Source organism: Microtus pennsylvanicus, chromosome 1 (genome assembly GCF_037038515.1).
Source record: "Microtus pennsylvanicus isolate mMicPen1 chromosome 1, mMicPen1.hap1, whole genome shotgun sequence".
NCBI lineage: Eukaryota > Metazoa > Chordata > Mammalia > Rodentia > Cricetidae > Microtus > Microtus pennsylvanicus.
The window spans coordinates 32,660,820-32,682,725 of NC_134579.1; the positions used below are offsets into that span (position 1 = coordinate 32,660,820).

The window sequence follows — 21,906 nt, forward strand, 5'->3', positions numbered from 1 at the left end:
CTCACACCGCCAGCACGCCCCTCACACCGCCAGCACGCCCCTCACACCGCCAGCACGCCCCTCACACCGCCAGCACGCCCCTCACACCGCCAGCACGCCCCTCACACCGCCAGCACGCCCCTCACACCGCCAGCACGCCCCTCACACCGCCAGCACGCCCCTCACACCGCCAGCACGCCCCTCACACCGCCAGCACGCCCCTCACACCACCAGCACACCTCTCACACCGCCAGCACACCCCTCACACCGCCAGTCCACCCCGCCAGCATACCCCTCACACCGCCAGTCCACCCCGCCAGCACGCCCCTCACACCACCAGCACGCCCCTCACACCACCAGCACACCCCTCACACCACCAGCACGCCCCTCACACCACCAGCACGCCCCTCACACCGCCAGCACGCCCCTCACACCGCCAGCACACCCCTCACACCGCCAGCACACCCCTCACACCACCAGCACGCCCCTCACACCGCCAGCACACCCCTCACACCGCCAGCACGCCCCTCACACCGCCAGCACGCCCCTCACACCGCCAGCACACCTCTCACACCGCCAGCACACCTCTCACACCGCCAGTCCACCCCGCCAGCACACCCCTCACACTGCCAGCACATCTCTCACACCGCCAGCACCTAGGAGGCTACTGTCTGAGGGTCTCACGTTCAAAGACAACATAAGCCACATACTGAGACCCTTCCTCAAAAAACAAAAGGGAAGGGTTAGAAAGATGGCTCAGAGGTTAAGAGCACTGGCTGCTCTTCCAGACATCAATTTCCAGCAACCACATGGTGGCTCACAACCATCTATAGTGAGATCTAGTGCCCTCTTCTGGCCTTCAGGCAAACATGCAGGCAGAACACTGTGTACATTAAAAAAAAAATCAAAAAGGAGACCTGGGTGGATGGTTCCACAGGTAAGAACAGCTGCTGCTTTTCCAAAGGACCTGGGTTCAATCCCCCCACACCCACATGGTGACACAACCATCTGTAACTCCAGTTCCAGGGAACCTATTCCCTTCTTCTGGCCTCCATAGGCACCATACCCACGTGGTACACACATGCAAGCAAAACATCCACACACATAAAATTAGATGTGAAAAAATAATAACAATGAAATAAAATAAATTTAACTTATAAATAAAATAAAGGTGACCAAAGTCTCAACTGCTTTAGGGTACTAGAGATGAACGGGACATTCTCCAGACATGAGCAGAACCTGAGAGCGCTTTTGTACCAGGCAAGGGACAGGAGCCTCCAGAACACCCAGTAACGTACAGGAAACCTGCCCACCAGTTATTTTCCAGTGCAGTAGGGGCAGCAGCAAAGATCATCAGACCCAGTGCATTTCAGGATCCCCAACCATCAAATGCACTTCAGAGACAGTGGCAAGGCAGCTGCTGGGAAAGACAGCGCGGACAGTTCACAATCCTACCACTAGAGGGAGAGAGACACATGAGGCTGGGAAATGGCCTTCCAGTTTGGTTATCAAAGAATTTCAGGAAGGAGTCGAAGACACAGTTTCTGAGGATTCCCAGGGGAGAGGAGGATCCCATGAGCAGGAAGCCTGGCTGCAAAGTCTGGGAAGCTCGAGCCAGACACAAGCTCCACTCACCGCCGCTCCCTGGCCCCGTGCACCTCTTGATGCCTCTCTGTCCAGCAGGTACAATGATAGCAACACCCATCACCTCAGGTCTGCGTGGCAATGAAATTAAAGAGTGCACAGAGCCGCGGGGGGGCTGGAGAGAGTCACCCCAAGGGCACTCCTCGCTTTTCTGAGGACCTGAGTTCAGTTCCTAGCACGTGGGGATACAACCCCTCTTCTAGTCTGAAAACACATATATAAATCAGTAATAAAACCAATCTTTTATAATAATAATAGTTATAAAAAGGAGTAAAGCTTATGCTAAAGTCCCCAGTGCGAGCTGTTTCTATCAACAACCATCAGTGAGTCCTCTACTCCCAAAAATGTCCTCAAGGGTAGACTGTTCTGCAGTTCACAGCCAGAGACACAGAAGTCTGGGTTCCAACTTCTAAGTTGAGGGGATAGCTTTTTAGAATAAATTTCCTCCTAGAAAACCACAAAAAGAATATACTGCCAGAATAACCAGAAATTCAAACACAAAAGAATGAAGACGGATCCCTGCCTCAGACCATTACCCAAGCTGCGCCAAAGACCTCAACTTAAAACGCAAAAGTATGAATCCTCAGAAGAAAACAGAGGCAAACTGTCAGAACCCAGGATCAAAGGACAGTTTCTCAGACTTGACATTAAAGTACAGGCGACATGAGAGAAAAAGATCAGGGGCAGGAGAGACAGCCCAGCAGTTAGGAGCACTGGCTGCTGTTCCGGAGGACCCAGGTTCAATTCCCAGACCCACATGGCAGCTCACAACTGTCTGTAACTCCAGTTCCCAGGGATCTGACACGCTCACACCAATGCACATAAAATAAGATTACAATTAATTATTTTTTAAAAAAGATAAATCAGAAGATACCAGTGCTTTTTGTACGTCAAAGAACACTGTCGAGAAGGCAAAAAGGCAACACCAGAAGACAGGAAATATTTGCAAATCACACAACCCCTACGACCGACAGTGAGAAACGAAATGACTCACTTTCAAAGTGAACAAAGTGGAATTTGAATCCATTATATCTCATATAATATGCAAATGCATAAAATGCAAACCAAACCACAGTGGAATATCACCTCTATGCCCACGGCCTGGCTAGCATAAGAACAGGCGAGGACCAGCGTTGAAGATGAGAGGAAGCTGTCAATCCAGAGGCAGCAAAAGGGCTCAGCAGGTGAGGGCACTACTTGCCAAGCCTGGTGACCTGAGTACAACCCCCAGAACCCACCTGTGGACAGAGACAACCAACCCCTGCAAGTCATGCTCTGACCTCTGACCTCTGACCTCCACAGCATACCTGTCCACACACACACAGGATACACACACGCACACATGCACACAGAATAAATGTAATAAAATTTTTAAAAAGAAACGGGAATTTGAACACATTGCTGATAGAGATAAAACATGGTTCAGCATCTTCAGGAAAGAATTTGAGGGCTCTTCAAGAAGCTAAATACTGAGTTACCACATGACCAAGCAATTCTGCTTGAGTGTGTATTTAGGAGAATTAAAAACAGGGCCCGTGTATGTTAAGTTTGGGAGCGTAGCCCCCAGTCCCTGGCATCCATCTCAGCCTCCCTGGCTTGGGAGTTGCTTTGCTCTGGACTCCAAATCCCAGCATGCCAGGTCCTGACCCCCCTCCCCGGGGTCAGGACCTCTCCCACAGGGTATTTAAGTAGGCTCCCAGAGGAGAAACACGTGGTTTTCAGGTCTGCATGGGCTCCCTGCTGTCCTGTCTCCCCGCCATGCACTCGGCCACCCGAGAGCACCGTACTTAATAAAACGATGGGCATTTTGATTTGGTTTGATTTGACCTAATTGGAGCCGCCTTTCTTATTATTTTTTCTCAACAGTGTACATACACACCCTGTGCATAAATGCCCACAGTTCTGTACACAACCCCTAAACTAAAATAATCCAAATATCTTGTAGGAGACGACTGCATGAAATGTAGTCCACACACGGATGAGTGAGCATCTGTTAGGAAGGAGCGGTACTAACATAAAATGTATATCCACACACGGACGAGTAAGCATCTGTTAAGAAGGAGCAGTACTAACACTTACAACACGGATGAATCATGAATCGTTTAACAGATGCTGTCTCGGTCAGGGTTTCTACCGCTATGACCAAAACCAAGTGGAGGGGGAAGGGTTTGTGTGGCGCGCTCCTCCATATCACAGCTCATCATCAAAGGCAGTGGGGGCAGAAACTGCAGCAGGACAGGAACCTGGAGCCAGGGCTGATGCTGAGGCCGTGGAGGAGTGATGCTTACTGGCTTGCTCAACCTGACAGAGCCCAGGACTATCAGCCCAGGGTGGCCCCACCCACCATGGGCAGGGACCTCCCCACCAATCACTATTAAGAAAATGCCCTACAGGCTTGCCTGCAGACTGATCTCATGGACGAATTTTCTCAGTTGAGGCTCCTCCTTTCGGAAGAGTCTAGCCAGCATTTAGCAGATATTAAAACTAGCCATGACAGAGGCCAATAACTAAAGGTCATGTATGATGCTAGCAATGTAGAAAAATCAGCAAATCCGCAGTCAGAACGTAGCTTAGTGATAGGAGTAAATGGAGAGGGCAGCTTCTTTCTGGGGTGAGGCCTTCGAGGCCAGACAGCGGTGATAACTGTAAAATGCTGTAAATATATCGGAAACCACTTAACTGAGTTGTACACATTAGAAGGGTAAGTCTTACGACGTGTAAATTAAACAGCAACTTTTTAAGAAGATTTGTTTTATGTATGTATCTGTGTGTATACGTATGCCTGCACACTGCTGCCTTGAGACACCAGAAGAGGGTGTCAGATGTCCAGGCGCTGAGTTACAGGTGGTTGAGAGCTGCCCTGTTGTTGAGAGTTGTTACAGGTGCTGGGAACCCAACCTCAGTTCTGTGCAGAAGAGCTCCAGAGCGCTACTATAGCGCCGTCTCCCCAGTCCAGACACCAATCTCTTCAGGAAGATGGTGACACCGGTGGCCAGCTGTGTACTCGCTAGGACAGCTGGTCGGTAAGAACGCAGCAGCCTAGACTTGAAGCTGGAGCTCCGCTAACTGAGAGGAGCGCCTCTGAACCGGCTTCCTGTCTAGATGAGGGATGGGATAAGACCACCTGCCTACCTGGAAGCTACCAGGGAGGTTTAAACAGGACGCCTTAAAGAGCCAGGTGCACGCAGGTGCTCTGATTATCTCAGAAGTGACGTCCCCAGAGCAGTTTCTCAGGGCACGAAACACGAAGGCGCAGAAAGTGAAGTCGGATGTTACAACAGTTTCCGGCCCTCCAGCTCAAATTACCTCATGAAATTTTATTTCTCAGTAGTCTTAGAATTTAAATTGAACTGAGTTTCTCCTTAGAATAACAAGAGGGGGGGAGGAGAAGTTAATAGGTGCCATTGAAAGACCTGGGAGGCACAGGCATAGACACAGGACTCTGGCAGGAACTGCACAGTATGTACAGAAAGAGAAAGACCTGGGAGGCACAGGCATAGACACAGGACTCTGGCAGGAACTGCACAGTACAGAAAGAGAAAGACCTGGGAGGCACAGGCATAGACACAGGACTCTGGCAGGAACTGCACAGTACAGAAAGAGAAAGACCTGGGAGGCACAGGCATAGACACAGGACTCTGGCAGGAACTGCACAGTATGTACAAAAAGAGAAAGCCAAGAATCTTGTTTTACATAAACTCAGAGCCTCCCTCCATCTCATCACCTAATTCTCTGCTTTCCCAGACACAACTCATACATGGGCTTCATTCCCGACTCAGAGTCCAGGCACAACCCACCACATCCCCTCACAAAGAGAGAGAATGCAGGCCAACCTTCATGTACACACACACATACACAAAAACACACAATCACACAGCCCACACACAAGGCTTATTCCAGAATAAGCTATGCCGTGTACAGCAGAATCCATATTTCAAAACTAACAGCTTAGTTAAACAAGACGGCTCATGTTTGCAATCCCAATACTTAAGAAGCTGAGGCAGGATTAGGCCCTATTAGAACTACAGAGTGAGACCCTATCTTCAAAACAACCATTTTTAAACTGCAAGTGCATCTACACACACACATGCACACATGCCACACATGCATGCATGCATACACGTACACACACATGCACACGCATACACACACGCATATGTGCATGCACCCACACATACACACACACACCACACACATACATGAGAGAAAGAAGAAAATAAACAAAACACATAAAACATTGATCTCTAGGATGCCAGTACAGCAGCTGAAGCCCGCAACAAACGCTGTCCTGGTGTGGGAAGGAGGCAGGGCTTTCTGTGGAGAATCAGAGGAGGTGCCTGGTGTGGGAAGGAGGCAGGGCTGTCTGTGGAGAACCGGAGGAGATGCTAACACCCAGGCAAGGGCAGAGCCAGCAGAGGAATGGAGCAAAGGAGCCCTGGCTCGCCAGCGAGCATCACAGGTGTCTGCAGCTGCCAGCGGAGGGCAGCCAGGCAGGGCTCGGCCAACAGAGCTGCTCAAACTGCCCCTGCACTTGCTGGCTTCAGGTAAAAGGATCCGACGATTAAATCCTCACAGCTCAGAAGGAAAGAGATGCAAGGAAGGAAGGAGGGGCAAGAACAGGAAAAGGCCAGAGGCATGCATGTCCCTCATCAGGTCTCCTGAGTCTCCCAACTGTTTCCTCACCTAAATGCACTACTTCCTTTCTCTGTGAGCCAGGGATCATGGGAACTCCTTGGTGCAGTGCAGGGGCTGGGATCAAAGACAGGCAGCACCTGATACTGCCCGGGGCGGGGGGGGGGGGGGAGGGAGATCACCTTCCAGAGGAGATGGGAGACAAAGGGGTAGAGAAGAAACGGGAAGTCAAGCTAAAGGCTGACCCCAAAGATCAAAGCGGAGGAAGTGTGAGCACAGAGCACAGAATTTCCTCCCGCACACCACAGACAGATCTTATCTAGTCACTCCGCTCCAGGCTCCCTGTCACGACTCATGACGACATGCAAGGGTCCTCCTCGGTACCGCAGAAGCCGAGCCGAAAGAGCAGCGATACCTCTCATTTGACAGAAACCCTACAAGCTGTCTGGCTGCCCCACTGGACAGTATGCAAATTTCTAGGATGCATTAACAGTCTGCTTCCTAATCATCCGGAATGCCTGCCGGGCTCCTAGAAGTTCTAGCTAGCAGGCATGGTGGGGATGCATGGGACCCCCAACAACGCTGAGGAGACAGAGGAGAAATGCTACTCCGTGGTCAGCCTGGGCTGTGTAGCGAGCAGGGCATGACGGTCCACACCTGTAACTCCGGCACTGAGGAGGCTGAGGCAGGAGGCCAGCCTCGGCTACAGAGCGAGGTCGCACCTCAATAACACGAACAGAAAGAAAGGAAAAGGAAAGGCTGCAGTAACAGACTGGGGGGAGGTGGAAGAGGATGGACACTGAGCACGGCAGGGAGTCGGAATCTGGGGCGTGGGTTACTGACAATCTCCGCTGCCTTTCAGGCGTGGGAACCATGTTAGATACAGGCGCAGACAGGGAAGGTCCTCCCAGGCTTGCTCGCTCGCTGAGCACTCAGCACTCGGTCCTCAGCCGCCGGCCCTGCTTTGAGAAGCTGTGGAAATTTCAGCAGGAAGGATCAAATAGTGGGTCACGAGGGGTAGGTCATTGGGGGCCGTGTCTTGTCTCAGACCCTCCTTCCGCACCCCTGCCTCTCTCTAGAATCAGGTAAACCACCGCTGACACACGTTCCTGCCAAAGTCTAGGGCAGAGTTCCATTTCCCAGTTAAAGTCTATGGGGCCTTTTCTCATGAGACTGCAGTGATTCTCAACCTGTGAATTGCACGCCAGATACATTAACAATTCCTAACAGTAGCAAAATCACAGGCATGAAGAATCAACCAGATGATCTCAAGGCCGGGGTCACCACAACACGAGGAACTGTATTAAAGGGTCACAGCATTAGGAAGGTTGAGGACCACTGGATTAGAGCATTTTATGGATTTGACACACATCTTAGAAATATTCAGTTCTGTCACATAGTAAATAGTAAAACATATTCATGGATTAAACCCCATATATTTTATCTTTTTTAAAAGTTTTTTAATGTGTATGGGTGCACAAATGTCTGTGTACCACATACATGCCCTGGTGCCCTCAGAGGCCGGAAAAAGTTATCCAATCTCCTGAGACTGATAGTTACAGAAGGGTATAGATGCTGGGAATCAAACCTGGGTCCTCTGGAGGAGGAGCCAACGTTCTTGAACCACTGAGCCATCTCTCCAGCCCACTACACATCTATTTTGTGATATAGTCACAAACCTGTAAGACAAACTAAGGACAGACATGTGGGACCTGTGTATGCTAACAGGGATATAAGGGTAGAAAAGAAGGATACCCAGAGACAAACAGCCATAGGATGGCTGGATGTGATGGTCACTCTTCATGCGCAAGCTGACTGGATTTAAAATCACCTCTGAAACACACCCCAGGGCTTATCAACTGGGGAATCCCACCCTAACCACAAGGGGCTCCATCCCAGGGGCTAGGGACCCTGACTGAACAAGAAGCAGCAGCACTCTCCATTCTCGCTGCTTCCTGGTTCTCCACAGCATGAGCAAGCCGCTCGCTCTGCTAAGGCCACAGTCTCAGCCCCTCCAGCACCATCCTCCCCTGCCATGACAGACAGTGTCCCCGCACTGCGAGTCAAACAAGCCCTCCTTTCCCTAAGTTTTTCTTGCCAGTCATCTGCCCACAGCACCAAGAAAAGCAACAGACACAAATTGTGCCAGGTCTAGATCTAGAGTTATGTCATCCTCAGAGTGACTGTTCGCTAAAGGCTCAAGTGTATTCTACACAAAAACACGGACAAATAACAGTGTAGATTCTAAGCAGACGGCTGCTAAGCCACAACTATTGCAGGCACGCATGCCACGTCATCACAACAGAGCAGGACCACACTCGCTTCAGGCATCTTTCATCCGCTGAGCCGCAGGGACCTCCACTAGGGTCCCTGTACTCATGGGAGTGCAGAAAAGGCTGGCGAAGCAAAGAGCAAAGGGAAGGACAAGATGTTTGAGAACTGTAAGCCCATGTTCCAAGCTGTAGTTCCATCCCGTGGGCATCTGATCCAGAGCGTTGCTTGGCCCCAGATCTCCTCTTGCTTCTCACACACATCTGAATTGACTTAACCCATCTGGACATCTTCACTTGATCTGCCAGCCTCTGTTCTGGGACCACCGAGACAGCAGAGGCAGGGGGATCTCTGTGAGTCTGAAGCCAGTCTGGTCTACGTAGACAGTACCTTAGAAAGCTAACTGAGGGGATGGCTGTGACAGGCAGGCGAAAGCATTCCCACAGCTAGTGTTCCTTTTTCCCTTGTGGTAACAGAACTCCGAGTCAGCTGAACCCATGGAGTCTAGCGAGGGACCAGGGTTCTTGTCCTCCTCTATAGCTAAGGGACCAAGCGGACTGTGTCTAAACTCTGGGCACCTGGATGGGAGCAGCAACAGCACAGGCAGTTCCTGGATCACAGTGTCAGACAGGAAGCTAGCCATCTTCCACTGTTCCCTCTTCCCCTATGTTGAGGGCTACAGTGGGGGAGAAGTTGGTAGAGAGGCAGGGCACAGCAGGAGCCAGAGGCTGCATCTAACAACCACCAAGGATGGCAGAAAAACGAAAGCAAAAGAAAACTGGGCCCCTAGGTGCTATAACACCTCACTGAGAAGGCAGCCACTTTTAGCCTGCCTGAGCCACTAAGTCACTATGGGTCTCTCTGCAACAGAAGCTTAGCTGATACCCCCACAGTACAGTAACCTTGTTGCTAAAGAGGAAGTGTGTCGCCACCTCCATAGTGATACACAATTAAGTAACGAGTTAGGAAATTAAAAACTATAGCAGCTGCAGTGGTGGCCCAGGCCTTTAATCCCAGCACTTGGGAAGCAAAGGCAGGAGGATCTCTGTGAGTTCCAGGACAGCCTGGGCTATTACACAGAGGAACCCTACCTCTTATGTTCATCGAAGAGATATTGTCTCAATAGTTAGTCTCCTGATACCAAACACAGCCAGCCAGCCACAAGAACTACTGACTAGACTCAGTCGAAAACTCAAAACCCACAAGTAAAAACGATTCACTTGTCCTCCGGCAAACAGAAGGGATCTGAGTATTGAACATCAGTTAGAACCTTGTCACTTAGCCACATGTGGCTTAGGCACCTCGGTTCCCACTTCTTTCAAAAGAGTGATGGAGGCAGGAGACCCTAAGCATGTGATATCTGTAAAATATCTCACGGGACTTGATAAAGCCTTTGCCACTAAGTGTAGAAAAGTTAAACCAAGTTTCATAAACATTCTGGAGAGAATGCAGGGGTCTCAGCATAGCAGCCAGGTCTCGGGCCTGCCTGGCAACCCCCACTCACACCAGCCATCTCTCTCTCTCTCTCTCTCTCTCTCTCTCTCTCTCTCTCTCTCTCTCTCTCTCTCTCTCTCCTTTCCTGTCTTCCCCATCCCAGTTCTGGTTCCAGGCCTTGCATGCTGCACAAGCGTTCCCTGCTCTCACCGCTCTCCTTTCTTTTCTCTCCTCCCAGCAGAGTGGCTCCTGGATGACGACCACAGAATAAGGATCCTACAAACTTAGGTGTGAGTGGCAGAATCCCTAAAGGGCAGGCAAGAGGCACACTGTGGGCAGGTGAGAGCAGGAATCCAACCCTGGCTTGCCGCAGTCAGAGAAGGAGATCCCCAGGCTGGGAGAGGAAAATGGCCACCACTTTAAGGGCAAGGGCTGCACACCTCATGGTCAGGCTGCCACCAGAACTTCAGCAAGTGTCCCAGCAGGGTGTGCTCCAGAACCAGAACTCTGGCCATCAAGGGGAAAACCAGAGAAGGGACACAAGATAAGATGGTTTCCCAGTTTAGACAGAAGACTCAAGAAGGAGATGAAGTCAGGAGCCATGAAAATGAAGACACTGCGGAGTTGTGTCGATCAAACCGGTAACTTCAAGAAGTGAGAAGGAGGTGGGGCACCCCCACCCCCTCTTCTTTTTAAGCAGATTATCAACCACAAGTCTGGACCTGTGAGTGAGTCTGAAGTATTTTCCCCACACTCCAGGCGAGATATCCAGGAAGGAGGCAGTCATGTAAGTGAGCCATTTATTTGGGCGCCAGGAAAAGGACGAGATAAGGAAGAGATTACAAGGATGGACCAGACCAGCTGGAGTAGAACACAGGACACTATCACCCGCATACATTACGGCAGTGGGTGAAGGCACCTGCTCCACCAACAATCTGAGTTGGCTCCCCGGGAGCTAGCATGGTGGAAGAAGAGAACTGAATCCTGGCAACAAAACCTCAACCTCATATGCTAACTTCCGCATGCACACATCTATACACACAATCAATCAACCAATCAATCGCTGTAAAAGGAAACAAAAACCCTATACAAAGTAAAAGAGAGAGACGAGGAAACTGGCTCCATTGGTTAAGTGCTTGCCATGTTGGCAGAGAACCTGAGTATAACCCCTAAGTCAAAACCCATGCCAGGAGTGATGATGTTCCTTGAAACACTTTGGGAAGGTGGAGACCTCAGGTCCCAGTTCCAGACCGTCTCAAACACAAGGTGGATAGAAACTGAAGATACCTAAGGTTGTCCCCTGGCCTTCACATGCACCCATACACACACACACACACACACACACACACACGAATATATGTACATGCATAAGAAAAGAAAGAGATGACAGGAATTTTACTAGTATATTTTACATAACCCAATAAATCCCAAAAGAAAAAGAGTCACCTATAAAGCCCAGAAAAGAACATTCATTTAAAAAAAATGAAAAAAACAAACAGCACCACCCAGGTGTGGCCTAAGACACACCCTACGGTGCACAAGTAAACCACCACTCACTGTTTCTGAAGATGCTGCCTTCTGGAAACTGTCGCCTTGTGCCCAAATGCTCTCGGTCACAAATGCTATTTGTTCTGCCTCAAGTACGAAGGGAGAGACAAGAAACAGGGCCCACTTGTTCAAGTCATCAATAGACTACAAAAGAAAAAGAAAGAAAAAGAGGATTCGGTGTCATTTCAGGCCATGATCTCCACCCCTGGCCTCTTCAGGTAGGATCAACAGGAGTGTCTGATACACTGCAGACCCCTGCAGCCTTCCCTTTGTGTCGATCTGTGGCAGTTTAAACAGCTGTATGGGCCCTGGCCTGGCTAGTAAGAGTTTCAAAGTCTCTGGGTATTTGTGTCTATGCAAGCAATTCTGACAATGTTTCTTTCAGCTTAAGATGTCTGGGCTTCCCAGGTCACACTGGGAGGTTCATTTAAGGGTGAGGCTTGGATGGCAATGTCTGGAAGTCACATAATTGTCAAACCCAGAGACTAAGCTACTTTGGAAAGGGCCTTTTCCATACGCAGAGACTCGGTCAGAAGAGCTTCAGAGAGACCGTGCACCCCAGTGGGGAACTTTGGGGTTTGTAAGAGTGGATTAGACACAAGACTGGGTAGTGATCTGATGTAGCGGCCCTTTTCATATCTTCAAACAAAAAAAAAAGTCTCTATACAAACAAACTCACTTTGTCCTTACGTTAATCCATAAACTACATTGTGTAACAACCGTTTCCACAGCTTCTGACCTGTAACAGGTATGGGAAACCTGGAGAACACAGACACAGGGGGACCCACGCGGAACGCAAAGATCATGTCACTTTACACGGGGCCTGGCCATCCTCAGGTGCAGGTAGCTTGTTTAGGTGAGCTAACAACCTTGAAAGCCGTTAGTTTCAGATTTCTGGAGGAGAACTGTAATATGATCTTAAAGTTTTAGTCTGCGGTGCGGTGGTGCACACCTTTAATCCCAGAGACCAGCCCGGATCTAGAGAGAGTTCCAAGATAGCCAGGGCTTCACAGAGGAACGGGGGGGGGGGGGGGGGGGGGTGTAGGGGGGGGGGGGGTGTGCCCAGAGCAGAAAAGGCAGAACTCTAAGGCTGCAAAAACCTTCTGAGTCACAGCCTGAACTCAAGCGCAGACAGCAGGGAGGTGGGAGCAAAGTTCCAGGTTGAGAGACAGGGGCTATCTGTGTAAAGCCGGGGTGCAACGAGGGGCAGGTATCCACAAGGCTGTCCCTACCTGGGGTTCTGAAGCAGGCAAGAGACAAGTAATTAGGTTAGCTAACTAGGTTAGCATAGTCAGCAGGCCAAGGAGATCATGAAAATATTCAAAGGTGCCTAGGAAAACTAATTTGGCAAAATTTCCACTCGGATATAAACCGCAAAGATCTTGTGTTAAATAAATTAGCTTAGAAACCACCACAGTGGAAAAAAAAATCCACCCTCATTTATTTTTCAGTTCGGTGATCTCTCTCAAGCAGTTTTAGAGAATTTAGCCCCCATGTTCTAAGAGGAGCAGTGTCCCCTTCCACCGCGCCTGTCTTGGCCCAGGTGGTCCTAGTCACAGCTAGGTAACAGTAGCTATACACTTGGGATACATGAGAAAACTCAGTGTTAGCCACACGGTATTTCTTTATATTTATTAATTTTATGTCTAAGCATCTTGCTTCCGTGTGGATGTGCGCCACCGGCATTCCTTGGACCCCTGGGACTGGAGCTACAGGTGTTTATGAGCCACCATGTAGGAACTGGGAACTGGACACGCGTGCTCACGAGAGCAACATGTGTTCTTAACAGCTGAGCCATCCCCAACCCCTACAGTGTATTTTTCTTTTTTTAACTTAAGAGTGTTGTCTTTGTTAATTCCCTGGAAGCACAATTCCATCCTCATACCTAAACAGCCTGACAAAAATATTCACCCTGAAGTAAGATTATGATTCCCAAATGGGTCAAATGGTTTGACATCTATGAAAAAAACTCTCATGTTGGTACTAAAAGTGAAGCTGCTTTCCATGAGGAAGCGGAAAGGGCAAAAGGCCGTGGAAAAGCAAAACACTGTGTGATGTTCACGAAAGCAAGGGATGTCCAGAAGCGCATGGTAGGAAGTACACTGTGAAGTCAGGTCTAGCCTGCAGCCGGCCTGTGCAACCGGCCATCGCCCCTTCCCAGTGAGGGGGCAGCGCCATCACCCTCCGCACTGGACCAGAAGCCAGCCCACGGAAACGCTAGGTGCCAAGTGGGGTGTCCTGGGCGTCCCCGCTCCCGCTGCAACAGACGCGGGTGGGGGCAGCTGGCCCGAGGCCGAGAGCGCACTGAGGGCTTCCCGCGCCGGGTGCTGATGCAGATGTCGCCGCGCGCCCGCTCCACGCGGCGCCCCCGCCCGCCGCCCACCTGGCTCTCGCCGACGCAGAAGACGCGGCCGCCGTGGCTCACACACACGCGCGCGCCCCCGGGCTGCGCGGCGGCGCGGCAGAAGGTGAAGGAGCAGCGCGAGGCGCGCAGCCGCCGCACCGTGGCGAGCACCAAGGCGGCCGGCCGGCGCCCCCAGCGCGCCCACAGGTACAAGTAGCATAGCGTGATGAGCATGGCCGGCGCCCGCCCGCCCGCCTGCACCGGCCCGCGCCCGGCCCCGCCCCGCCCAGGCCGGAAGCGAGCCTGGGGGAGGGGGTAGAGTGCGCGTGCGCTGCTGGAAGGGGGAGGGGGCTGAGGGCGAGGGCCGGAGTGCTGGAAAGGGGAAAGATGCGCTTGAGATGAGGGGGTACGGGCTAGGTAGGAGCTGGGGGCGCCAGAACCACCGAGAGGGTGATGCGGATAAAAAGGGGATATGGGTATGGAAAGGTCGGGCCGGGACTGAAGATGGCCCTTCGAAGAGAGGATACTGTCTGTCTCAGGAGGCTGGCTGTTCCAGGAAGGGAAGTAGGGAAGGACAGGAGATTGGAGGTGTGCCCTAAAGATGGAGAGACCGAGGCTGCACCACCAGAGGGAACTGGGGAGGTGACCAAAGCCGTGCTGGGAACTTAGAGGGACAACAGGAAGCTTAAGGAACCTTGGTTCCCTGGAGGAATTAAGGGAGGCCGCTCCGGGTGGAGGGAAAAGTTTGATGGGCGGGAGGGTGATAGTGGAGAGGGAGGGTTCAATGTGTGTGGGGGAGATGGTGATGAAGAGGGAGAGTTTGACTGGGGAGGAGGATGATGATGGAGGGGAAGTTTGATGGGGGAGGGGTGCCTAACCTAATCAAGTCAAAGTCCACCTTATGTCAACAGCCAATATTTGCTAACTATCTACACAAGTCATAGCGCCAACACAGCCTCTACCTGGCCCAGTTGGAAAATAGATGAGTCCGTTTTACTAGACCTTGCTAAGCCTTCAGAAGTAGTGCTGGGGAAATTACATGAATTCATATGACGCACCAAACAAGACAAATGGGGCATTCTCACGCATGTCTGTTGGCGGTTTACCCATCAGCGACGATTCCCAATGGCCTTGTCACAGGGGAAACAAGCGTCCCAGCCGATTTCTCTCTCGAGCCTGTCACCCACAGCGCCTCTGAACAAAGCCCATCCAGGCCTTGCTGCCTGACCCTTGCTCCTCCACTGTAAATGGGCGGCATAATTAGTTAAGAATTATGTGTGTGCCTCTTCCACGTCCCTAATCCACGGATAGATTTTTATTTAAGTACACCAGCCACGAATCTGTTGGCTCACCCTGAGTGATGGGGGTGCATGCTTTTAATCCCAGCAGAAGCAGGCTGGTCTGAGGCCAGCCTGGTCTACAGAACAAGCTCCAGGACGGCCACGGCTACACAGAGAAACCCTGTCTGGAAACTCACAGATCCTCAGACTTTCGGTCAGGTGCATAGCAACAGTAGATTTAAGAAGGGAGTCCAAAGACAAATGACTGGGCTCACGTAAACAAGGTACACATCGCTGGGAACAGGGAGACAGACTAAGGGACGGAAAGGATGCAGCCTGCACTCCCCTCGGGGAACTAGTTCTGCGTGGCACTGGTTAACACCGAATCGTGTTTGTGCTGGGTAGTTTTATGTCAACTTGACACATAAGCCAGAGTCCCTGGAGAGGAGGGAGCCTCAACTGAGAAAATGCCTTCATAGGACTGGGTTTTAGGCAAGCCTTTAGGGCAGTGGTTCTCAACCTTCCTAATGCTGCAACCCTTTAATACAGTTCCTCATGTCGTGGTGACCCCAGCCATGACATTATTTTTGTTGCTACTTCCTAACTGTAACTCTGCTACTGTTAATAATTGCCATGTGATATCTGTGTTTTCTGATTGTCTTATGCAGTCCTTCAAAGGGGTCATGACCCTCAGGTTGAGAACCCCTGCTCTAGGGTATCTCTTAGCAATTGATATGAGAGGACCCATATCATATGGGCTCACTGTGGGTGGTACCATCCCTGGGCTGGTGGTCCTGGGTTCTATAGGAAAGCAGGCTGAGCAAGACATGAGGAACACGCCAGTAAGCAGCACCCTCCATGGCCTCTGCGTCAGCTCCTGCCTCCAGGTCTCTGCCCTGCTTGAGTTCCTGTCCTGACTCCCTTCATGATGGACTATGATGTCATGTCAGAGTGTAAGCCACGTAAACCCTTTCTTCCCCAACTTGCTTGGATTGTGATGTTTCATTGCAGCAGTAGTGGCCCTAAAGAGTCTGCTTTCTATTGCCATTATAAAACACTGATAAAAGCATCTCGAGGGGGAAAAGGATTTGTTTCAGCCTGCGTCACCAACGGAAGCCAGCGCTGGAGATTGAAACAAACCATGCTTACTGTTTCTGACCACGGCTTACTCAGCTGCCTTTCTCATACAGTGCAGGCCCTCTTACCCAGGGATGGCCCAGCCCAAAGTGCCGTGCTACCACTGAGCTACGTCTCCATTCTGATTTGCTTTTATTTTTAAATCTGTGTATTAAGAGAAAACACAGAGTTGACTAGAAATAGTTCTCTGATCCCCAAATATAACAACATTAATTAAGACACCAAGAACACTGGGCCACCCAGATAGTCCAGCCTGATGACCCGAGTTCAGGCCCTGAGACCCACATTGTGGAAGGAGAAAACCCAATTTTCACAGTTTGCTCCTTGACCTTCACACATATGCTGTTGCATATGTATACTCTCTCTCTCTCTCTCTCTCTCTCTCTCTCTCTCTCTCTCTCTCTCTCCCTCCCTCCCTCCCTCCCTCCCTCTCTCTCTCTCCCTCTCTCTCTCTCTCTGTCTCTCTCTCTCTCTCTCTCTCTCTCTCTCTCTCTCTCTCTCTCCCTCTCTCTCTCTCTGTCATACACACACACACACAAAAGCTACCAAGAACACTAATTACAAAGGAAAAGGTAAATACGCTAAAACTAAGCTCCCCAGGCTGGAGAAAGGGCTCTGCAGATAAGTGCACTGGCGGCTCCCAGGCCACCTAAGTTCGGTTCCCAGCACCCACACTGTGGCTCACAGCTGTCTGTAACTGCAGCTCCCAGGGACCCAACGCCCTTTTCTGGCCTCTTTGGAAACCAGGCATACACCTGATACACAGACATACGTATAAACAAAACACATACAGACATAAAGATAAAAGAAAACCTTTACAAATCAATGTAAATTAAGACCCTCCCTTTATTAGAGGCACTATTAAAGAAGGACACACTCTGACATGAGAGGAGGAATCTAGAACACGAGTAATCAATAAAGGGTTCAGACCTGAAGTAAACAAAACACCAAATTGTAAGACATGGTCAGGCAGAAAGGAGAGGATAAAAGATAACATGAGCACGTCACAGGCAGATGCTCAGCTCCCAGGCATTGGAGAATAGAGGGGCTGGTGGCGATCCCCTGTAAGTTCTCGTCTGCCCCCACTGCAGAAGGCACTGTGCTGACTTGCTACAGTCCCTGGCTGTCATGTCCACATTTTCACCAGACAGTAGAAACCACTACTCAAGCAAAGGGATCTAACAGAGAGGACCAGCTGGAGCTGGACGAGGGTGCAGCATGGCCTCTGAGCAGGCCAGACACCTCTGCCTACAGACAGATGTGCAGTGCCTCCACTGAGAGCAGCTGTCTCTGCCACCAGGGCTAGGAAACGGGGAGTCCCCTTAGCTGGGGGGGGGGGGGCTCAGGCCACATGACGGAAACCAGACCCCACCAGGCTCGCCTGAGGAACGTGGAACACCAGAGGACCAAGACACCAGCAGAGGGAGGAGGACAGAAAGCTCCTGTTCTTGTGGCCCAGGATCCCTATGGCTTACGCTCCCTGGAATCAGATGGCAGAGTCTCTGGGACCCAGCAGGGAGAGGCAAGGGCAGGAGGTGTGGATGAGTGGCCAGCCTCTGTGCTTCCTGAAATGGCGCCTGGATCTTGTCAACAAAGTCCAGTTTCTAGTCCAGTGTTTATGGGAATTGTGGCCACCTTGACTCATACACTTAGTCCCAAGCCCTGGAACTAAGCAAGCAGCCATATTTAGAGGCCAAGCCTTTAAAGAGGTGATAAAGGTAACAGGCGTATGAGTGGCTCCTAGTTCAGTAAGTGTGAACAGAGTTCTCACTGTTCTGGGGGACTCTCCCCCAGCCCCTGGCGTCCATATATGGAAAAGGTCTGGGATGTTCTGGTGGGAGCTCCACCCCAGGCCCCTCCCACAGAGATGCTCGAGACCACTACCACCATGTATTTAAACTGCCCCCCAGAAAACAGAGGTGGGTTTTTGGTCTCTCTTCCTTGTCTCCTCTCTGGGGGTATGGAAATCATCTGGGAGTGTTTTATCCATTAAACCTGGGCATTTTCTAATTCGGTTTGATTTGGTCTGATTTGGACTGCTGCGTTGGCGGAGAGGCTTATGGTGTGCAGAAACTTTTCACGTACAAAGGACAGAGACATACAGAGGACACAGAGAGACGCCTTTGACAAAACCAACCCTGGTCGCCCCGCCATCCTGACTTCTAGCTCCCACACCGTGTAGTACTTTTTTTTTTACAGCAACCTTGGCAGAGATGCCACCCTTGAACCACCAGGCCTGGGTAAGTCTTTGCTCCACACTCCAGCCCAATATTCATTGTCTTCCTTAAAGATCCTGGCTTCAGCCACCCACCTCCCACCACCACTGTGACGCTGTCCTGTCCCAGGCTTCAGTGCCACATGGTCACCCCGCACCCTACATCGTCACCCCGCATCCTATATCGTCACCCCGCACCCCACGTCGTCACCCCGCACCCCACATCGTCACCCCCGCACCCCACATCGTCACCCCGCACCCCACATCGTCAACCCGCACCCTACATCGTCACCCCCGCATCCTACATCGTCACCCCGCACCCCACATCGTCACCCCGCACCCCACGTCGTCAACCCGCACCCCACATCGTCACCCCCGCATCCCACATCATCACCCCCGCATCCTACATCGTCACCCCAAACCCTACATCATCACCCCGCACCCCACATCGTCACCCCCACACCCCACATCATCACCCCACATTGTCACCCCACACACCACGTCGTCACCCCCACACCCTACATCATCACCCCACAACCCACATCGTCACCCCAAACCCCACATCGTCACCCCACACCCCACATTGTCACCCCTATACCCTACATAGTTACCCCCACACCCCACATCACCCCCGCACCCCACATCGTCACCCCTACACCTCACAACGTCACCACATCGTCACCCCCACCCCACATAGTCACCCCCGCACCCCACAACATCACCCCTACACCCCACATCGTCACCCATGCACCCCACAACGTCACCCCTACACCCCACATTGTCACCCCTACACCTAACATTGTCACCCCCGCACCCCACATCGTCAACCCAACACCCCACAACGTCACCCTTAGACCCCACATTGTCACCCCATATTCCACTTCGTCACCCCCACACCTCTACACTTGCACAGTTGGTTGATACTTCAAAGGCAACTTGAATAAAACAAAATGCATTTTTCTCCAAGTTACCTCTTGATTTCTGCTCTATTCTGTGCTCGCAATAGCATATTCTCCGCCATGCTTTCAACCAGAATTTGTCATTTTGGAGTCCTAACTTCCTCCTGCCCCATAACGTGTCTTTACAGCAGGATGTTTGCCCCATGTTTAATCTTTCCACTCCGCTCCTAGAAATGAAAATGGCCTCCTTGACAATGCCCTTCACCAGTTCCCACAACTGCGTTATCCAGCTAGACTGCGGTTGACTTTCTGGGGACACAGCTCGGAGCCTATTGGTCCCTGACCTCAGGGAACTTTTTTACGTCTAGCGTTCCCCACCAGAAGCCACATTTACCTAGCCTAATCTCCCACGCATTCCCTCGCCACGCCACAGACACCTGTACCCACCACACGCCAGGCGCTGTGACAGTCATTCCATACATCCAGGTCTCTCAGTGAGCTTGTGGCTGTGGCTTGGTGCTGTTTGTCCCTGAGGGTTCGTGTGCTAGGGCAGCAGTTCTCAGCCTGCAGGTCATGACCCCTTTGGGGGTGGAAGGATCCTTTTACAGGCGTCACCTAAGACAAGAAAACGCAGGTATTTACATTGTGATTTATAACAGTTGCAAAATTACAGTTATGAAGTAGCAAGGAAAAAAGTTGTATGGTGGGGGCCAGCACAACGTGAGGAACTGTATTAAAGGGTCGCATTATTAGGAAGGCTGAGAACCGCGGAACCTGAAGCTTGGTCCCCAGTGCAGCAGTAATAGGAAGCAATGGAACTTAAGACAGGACCAGCAGCAGGCATGTTCAACCTTCTTACACTGTGACAGACATTTCCATCTGTGAGCTTCATACTTGAGAACTGGACAGCCAAGTTACCAGGAAAAAAAAATAATCTCACAGTGTTGTCGATAAGGTTATGATTCTGTGATGCATTCCTAGCTGCCCTGTTCTCAGAATGTGATGCCGCAGAGACATAGGTGTGCTTGCTTCTACACGTGACATTTCCTTCCTGCTTCCTAAAGAACCCTGCAGAGGCCAGATCGACCTTGGCCTTCAGACTCGAAACTGTGAACTGAATAAACTCTACTGTCTCATCACCCGGCGTCCAGCATTTGTTATACCAACAGGAAATAGAGAGGAATCATGGCTGCAGCTTCATGGGAGGCTAAGGTAGAGGAGTCACTTCAGCCCCGGGGGTCAAGACCAGCCTGGGCACAAAAGGAGACCCCGCCATCAAAAAATAAAATGGTAAATACTCTGAAGACTGTCTCTTATGGCCACGTTCTTGCAGAGGAGAAAAGTGGAATTTATAATAACTCACCCAGGATCTCAAAACCAAATGAGGACGCTAAGGTATGAACTGATGGCTTTCTAGCTCCCTGGATGAGAGCCAGCTGAGAGCAAAGGGTGTGTTAGGCATGGCAGCCCACAGAGACGACTCCACAGCCAGGAGCCAAGACTTGTACTGTGGCTCAGGGGGTGAATGTACTTGTCACCCAAGCAGAAGGCCTGAGCTCAAAATCTGACACTCATATGAAAGACTGTACCCTAAGCTGTCCTCTGCCCGTCACACGCATGCTGTGGCACTCACAGCTGCTCACACATGTGTGCACACTACATCACCAGCGAGATCCACATGGTGACTGAACAGATGGTTCAGGGACAGCCTTTGGACACATCGGGGAGCTGGGACTGTCCCTAACTTGGGCACATCCAGAAGCTGTGGATGGGACTTATCACGGTCACCTGTGATTTCCTGTTGGTATAACAAATGCTGGACACCGGGTGGTGAGACAGTAGAGTTTATTCAGTTCACAGTTTCGAGTCTGAAGGCCAAGGTCGATCTGGCCTCTGCAGGGTTCTTTAGGAAGCAGGAAGGAAATGTCACGTGTAGAAGCAAGCACACCTATGGCTCTGCTCTGGAACTCCAAGTGCATGCGGTGAAGAGGAGGGGGCCTGGAGCGGGCTTCCTGTGTGGTAGCTGAGTGTCAGCAGCTCATTGCCCACTGCAGGAACTTTCTGAAGTTGAAAATCAAGAGGCTCAGCAGCCAAGAATGGCAGTTCATGCCTGTACCCTACTGTTCAGGAGACAGGGTATCACTGTCCACTTGAGGCCAGCCTTGGCTACATAGTAAGTGCCCAGGTGGTCCAGCATAGAGTAAGACTCTGTCTGTCTCAATGCTAGGCACAGTTGTAGTGTGAGCCACACAAATATATATATATATATATATATATATATATATATATATATATATATATATATATATATACCACACATATACCAGTGCTATGGAGAAAACAGACTCACGGGGCTGGGACCAAGGGAGCAAGGACTGAACACATGCCACTTCACACTACCTGATCCAGGCTTCACCACCCAAGGGAGCCGAGAGCGAGAGACCCTCTCCCTCACAAAGTTGTCATGTCCATACCCTAGGATTGGCAATCCCCCAGAAGCCATTGACTAAAGGGATGGAAATC

The 21,906-nt window shown here is 51.0% G+C and overlaps 1 protein-coding gene across 7 annotated transcripts in view; it reads right to left on the reverse strand.

Moving 5' to 3' along the window:
• The window catches only part of Hlcs (holocarboxylase synthetase), a 196,329-nt gene that overhangs the window by 157,270 nt on the left and 17,153 nt on the right, over positions 1–21,906 (reverse strand). For 4 of the 7 annotated variants that reach the window (XM_075960697.1, XM_075960690.1, XM_075960736.1 and 1 more), the window contains exons 2-3: positions 19,831–19,998; positions 11,518–11,652 (exon numbers count right to left, since the gene is read on the reverse strand). In XM_075960697.1, coding sequence (XP_075816812.1) covers positions 11,518–11,652; positions 19,831–19,998 — 303 coding nt within the window. Of the gene's footprint in view, positions 1–11,517; positions 11,653–13,891; positions 14,102–19,830; positions 19,999–21,906 lie in introns of those variants that run through there. The other 3 variants (XM_075960705.1, XM_075960728.1, XM_075960713.1) reach the window with 2 other exon arrangements.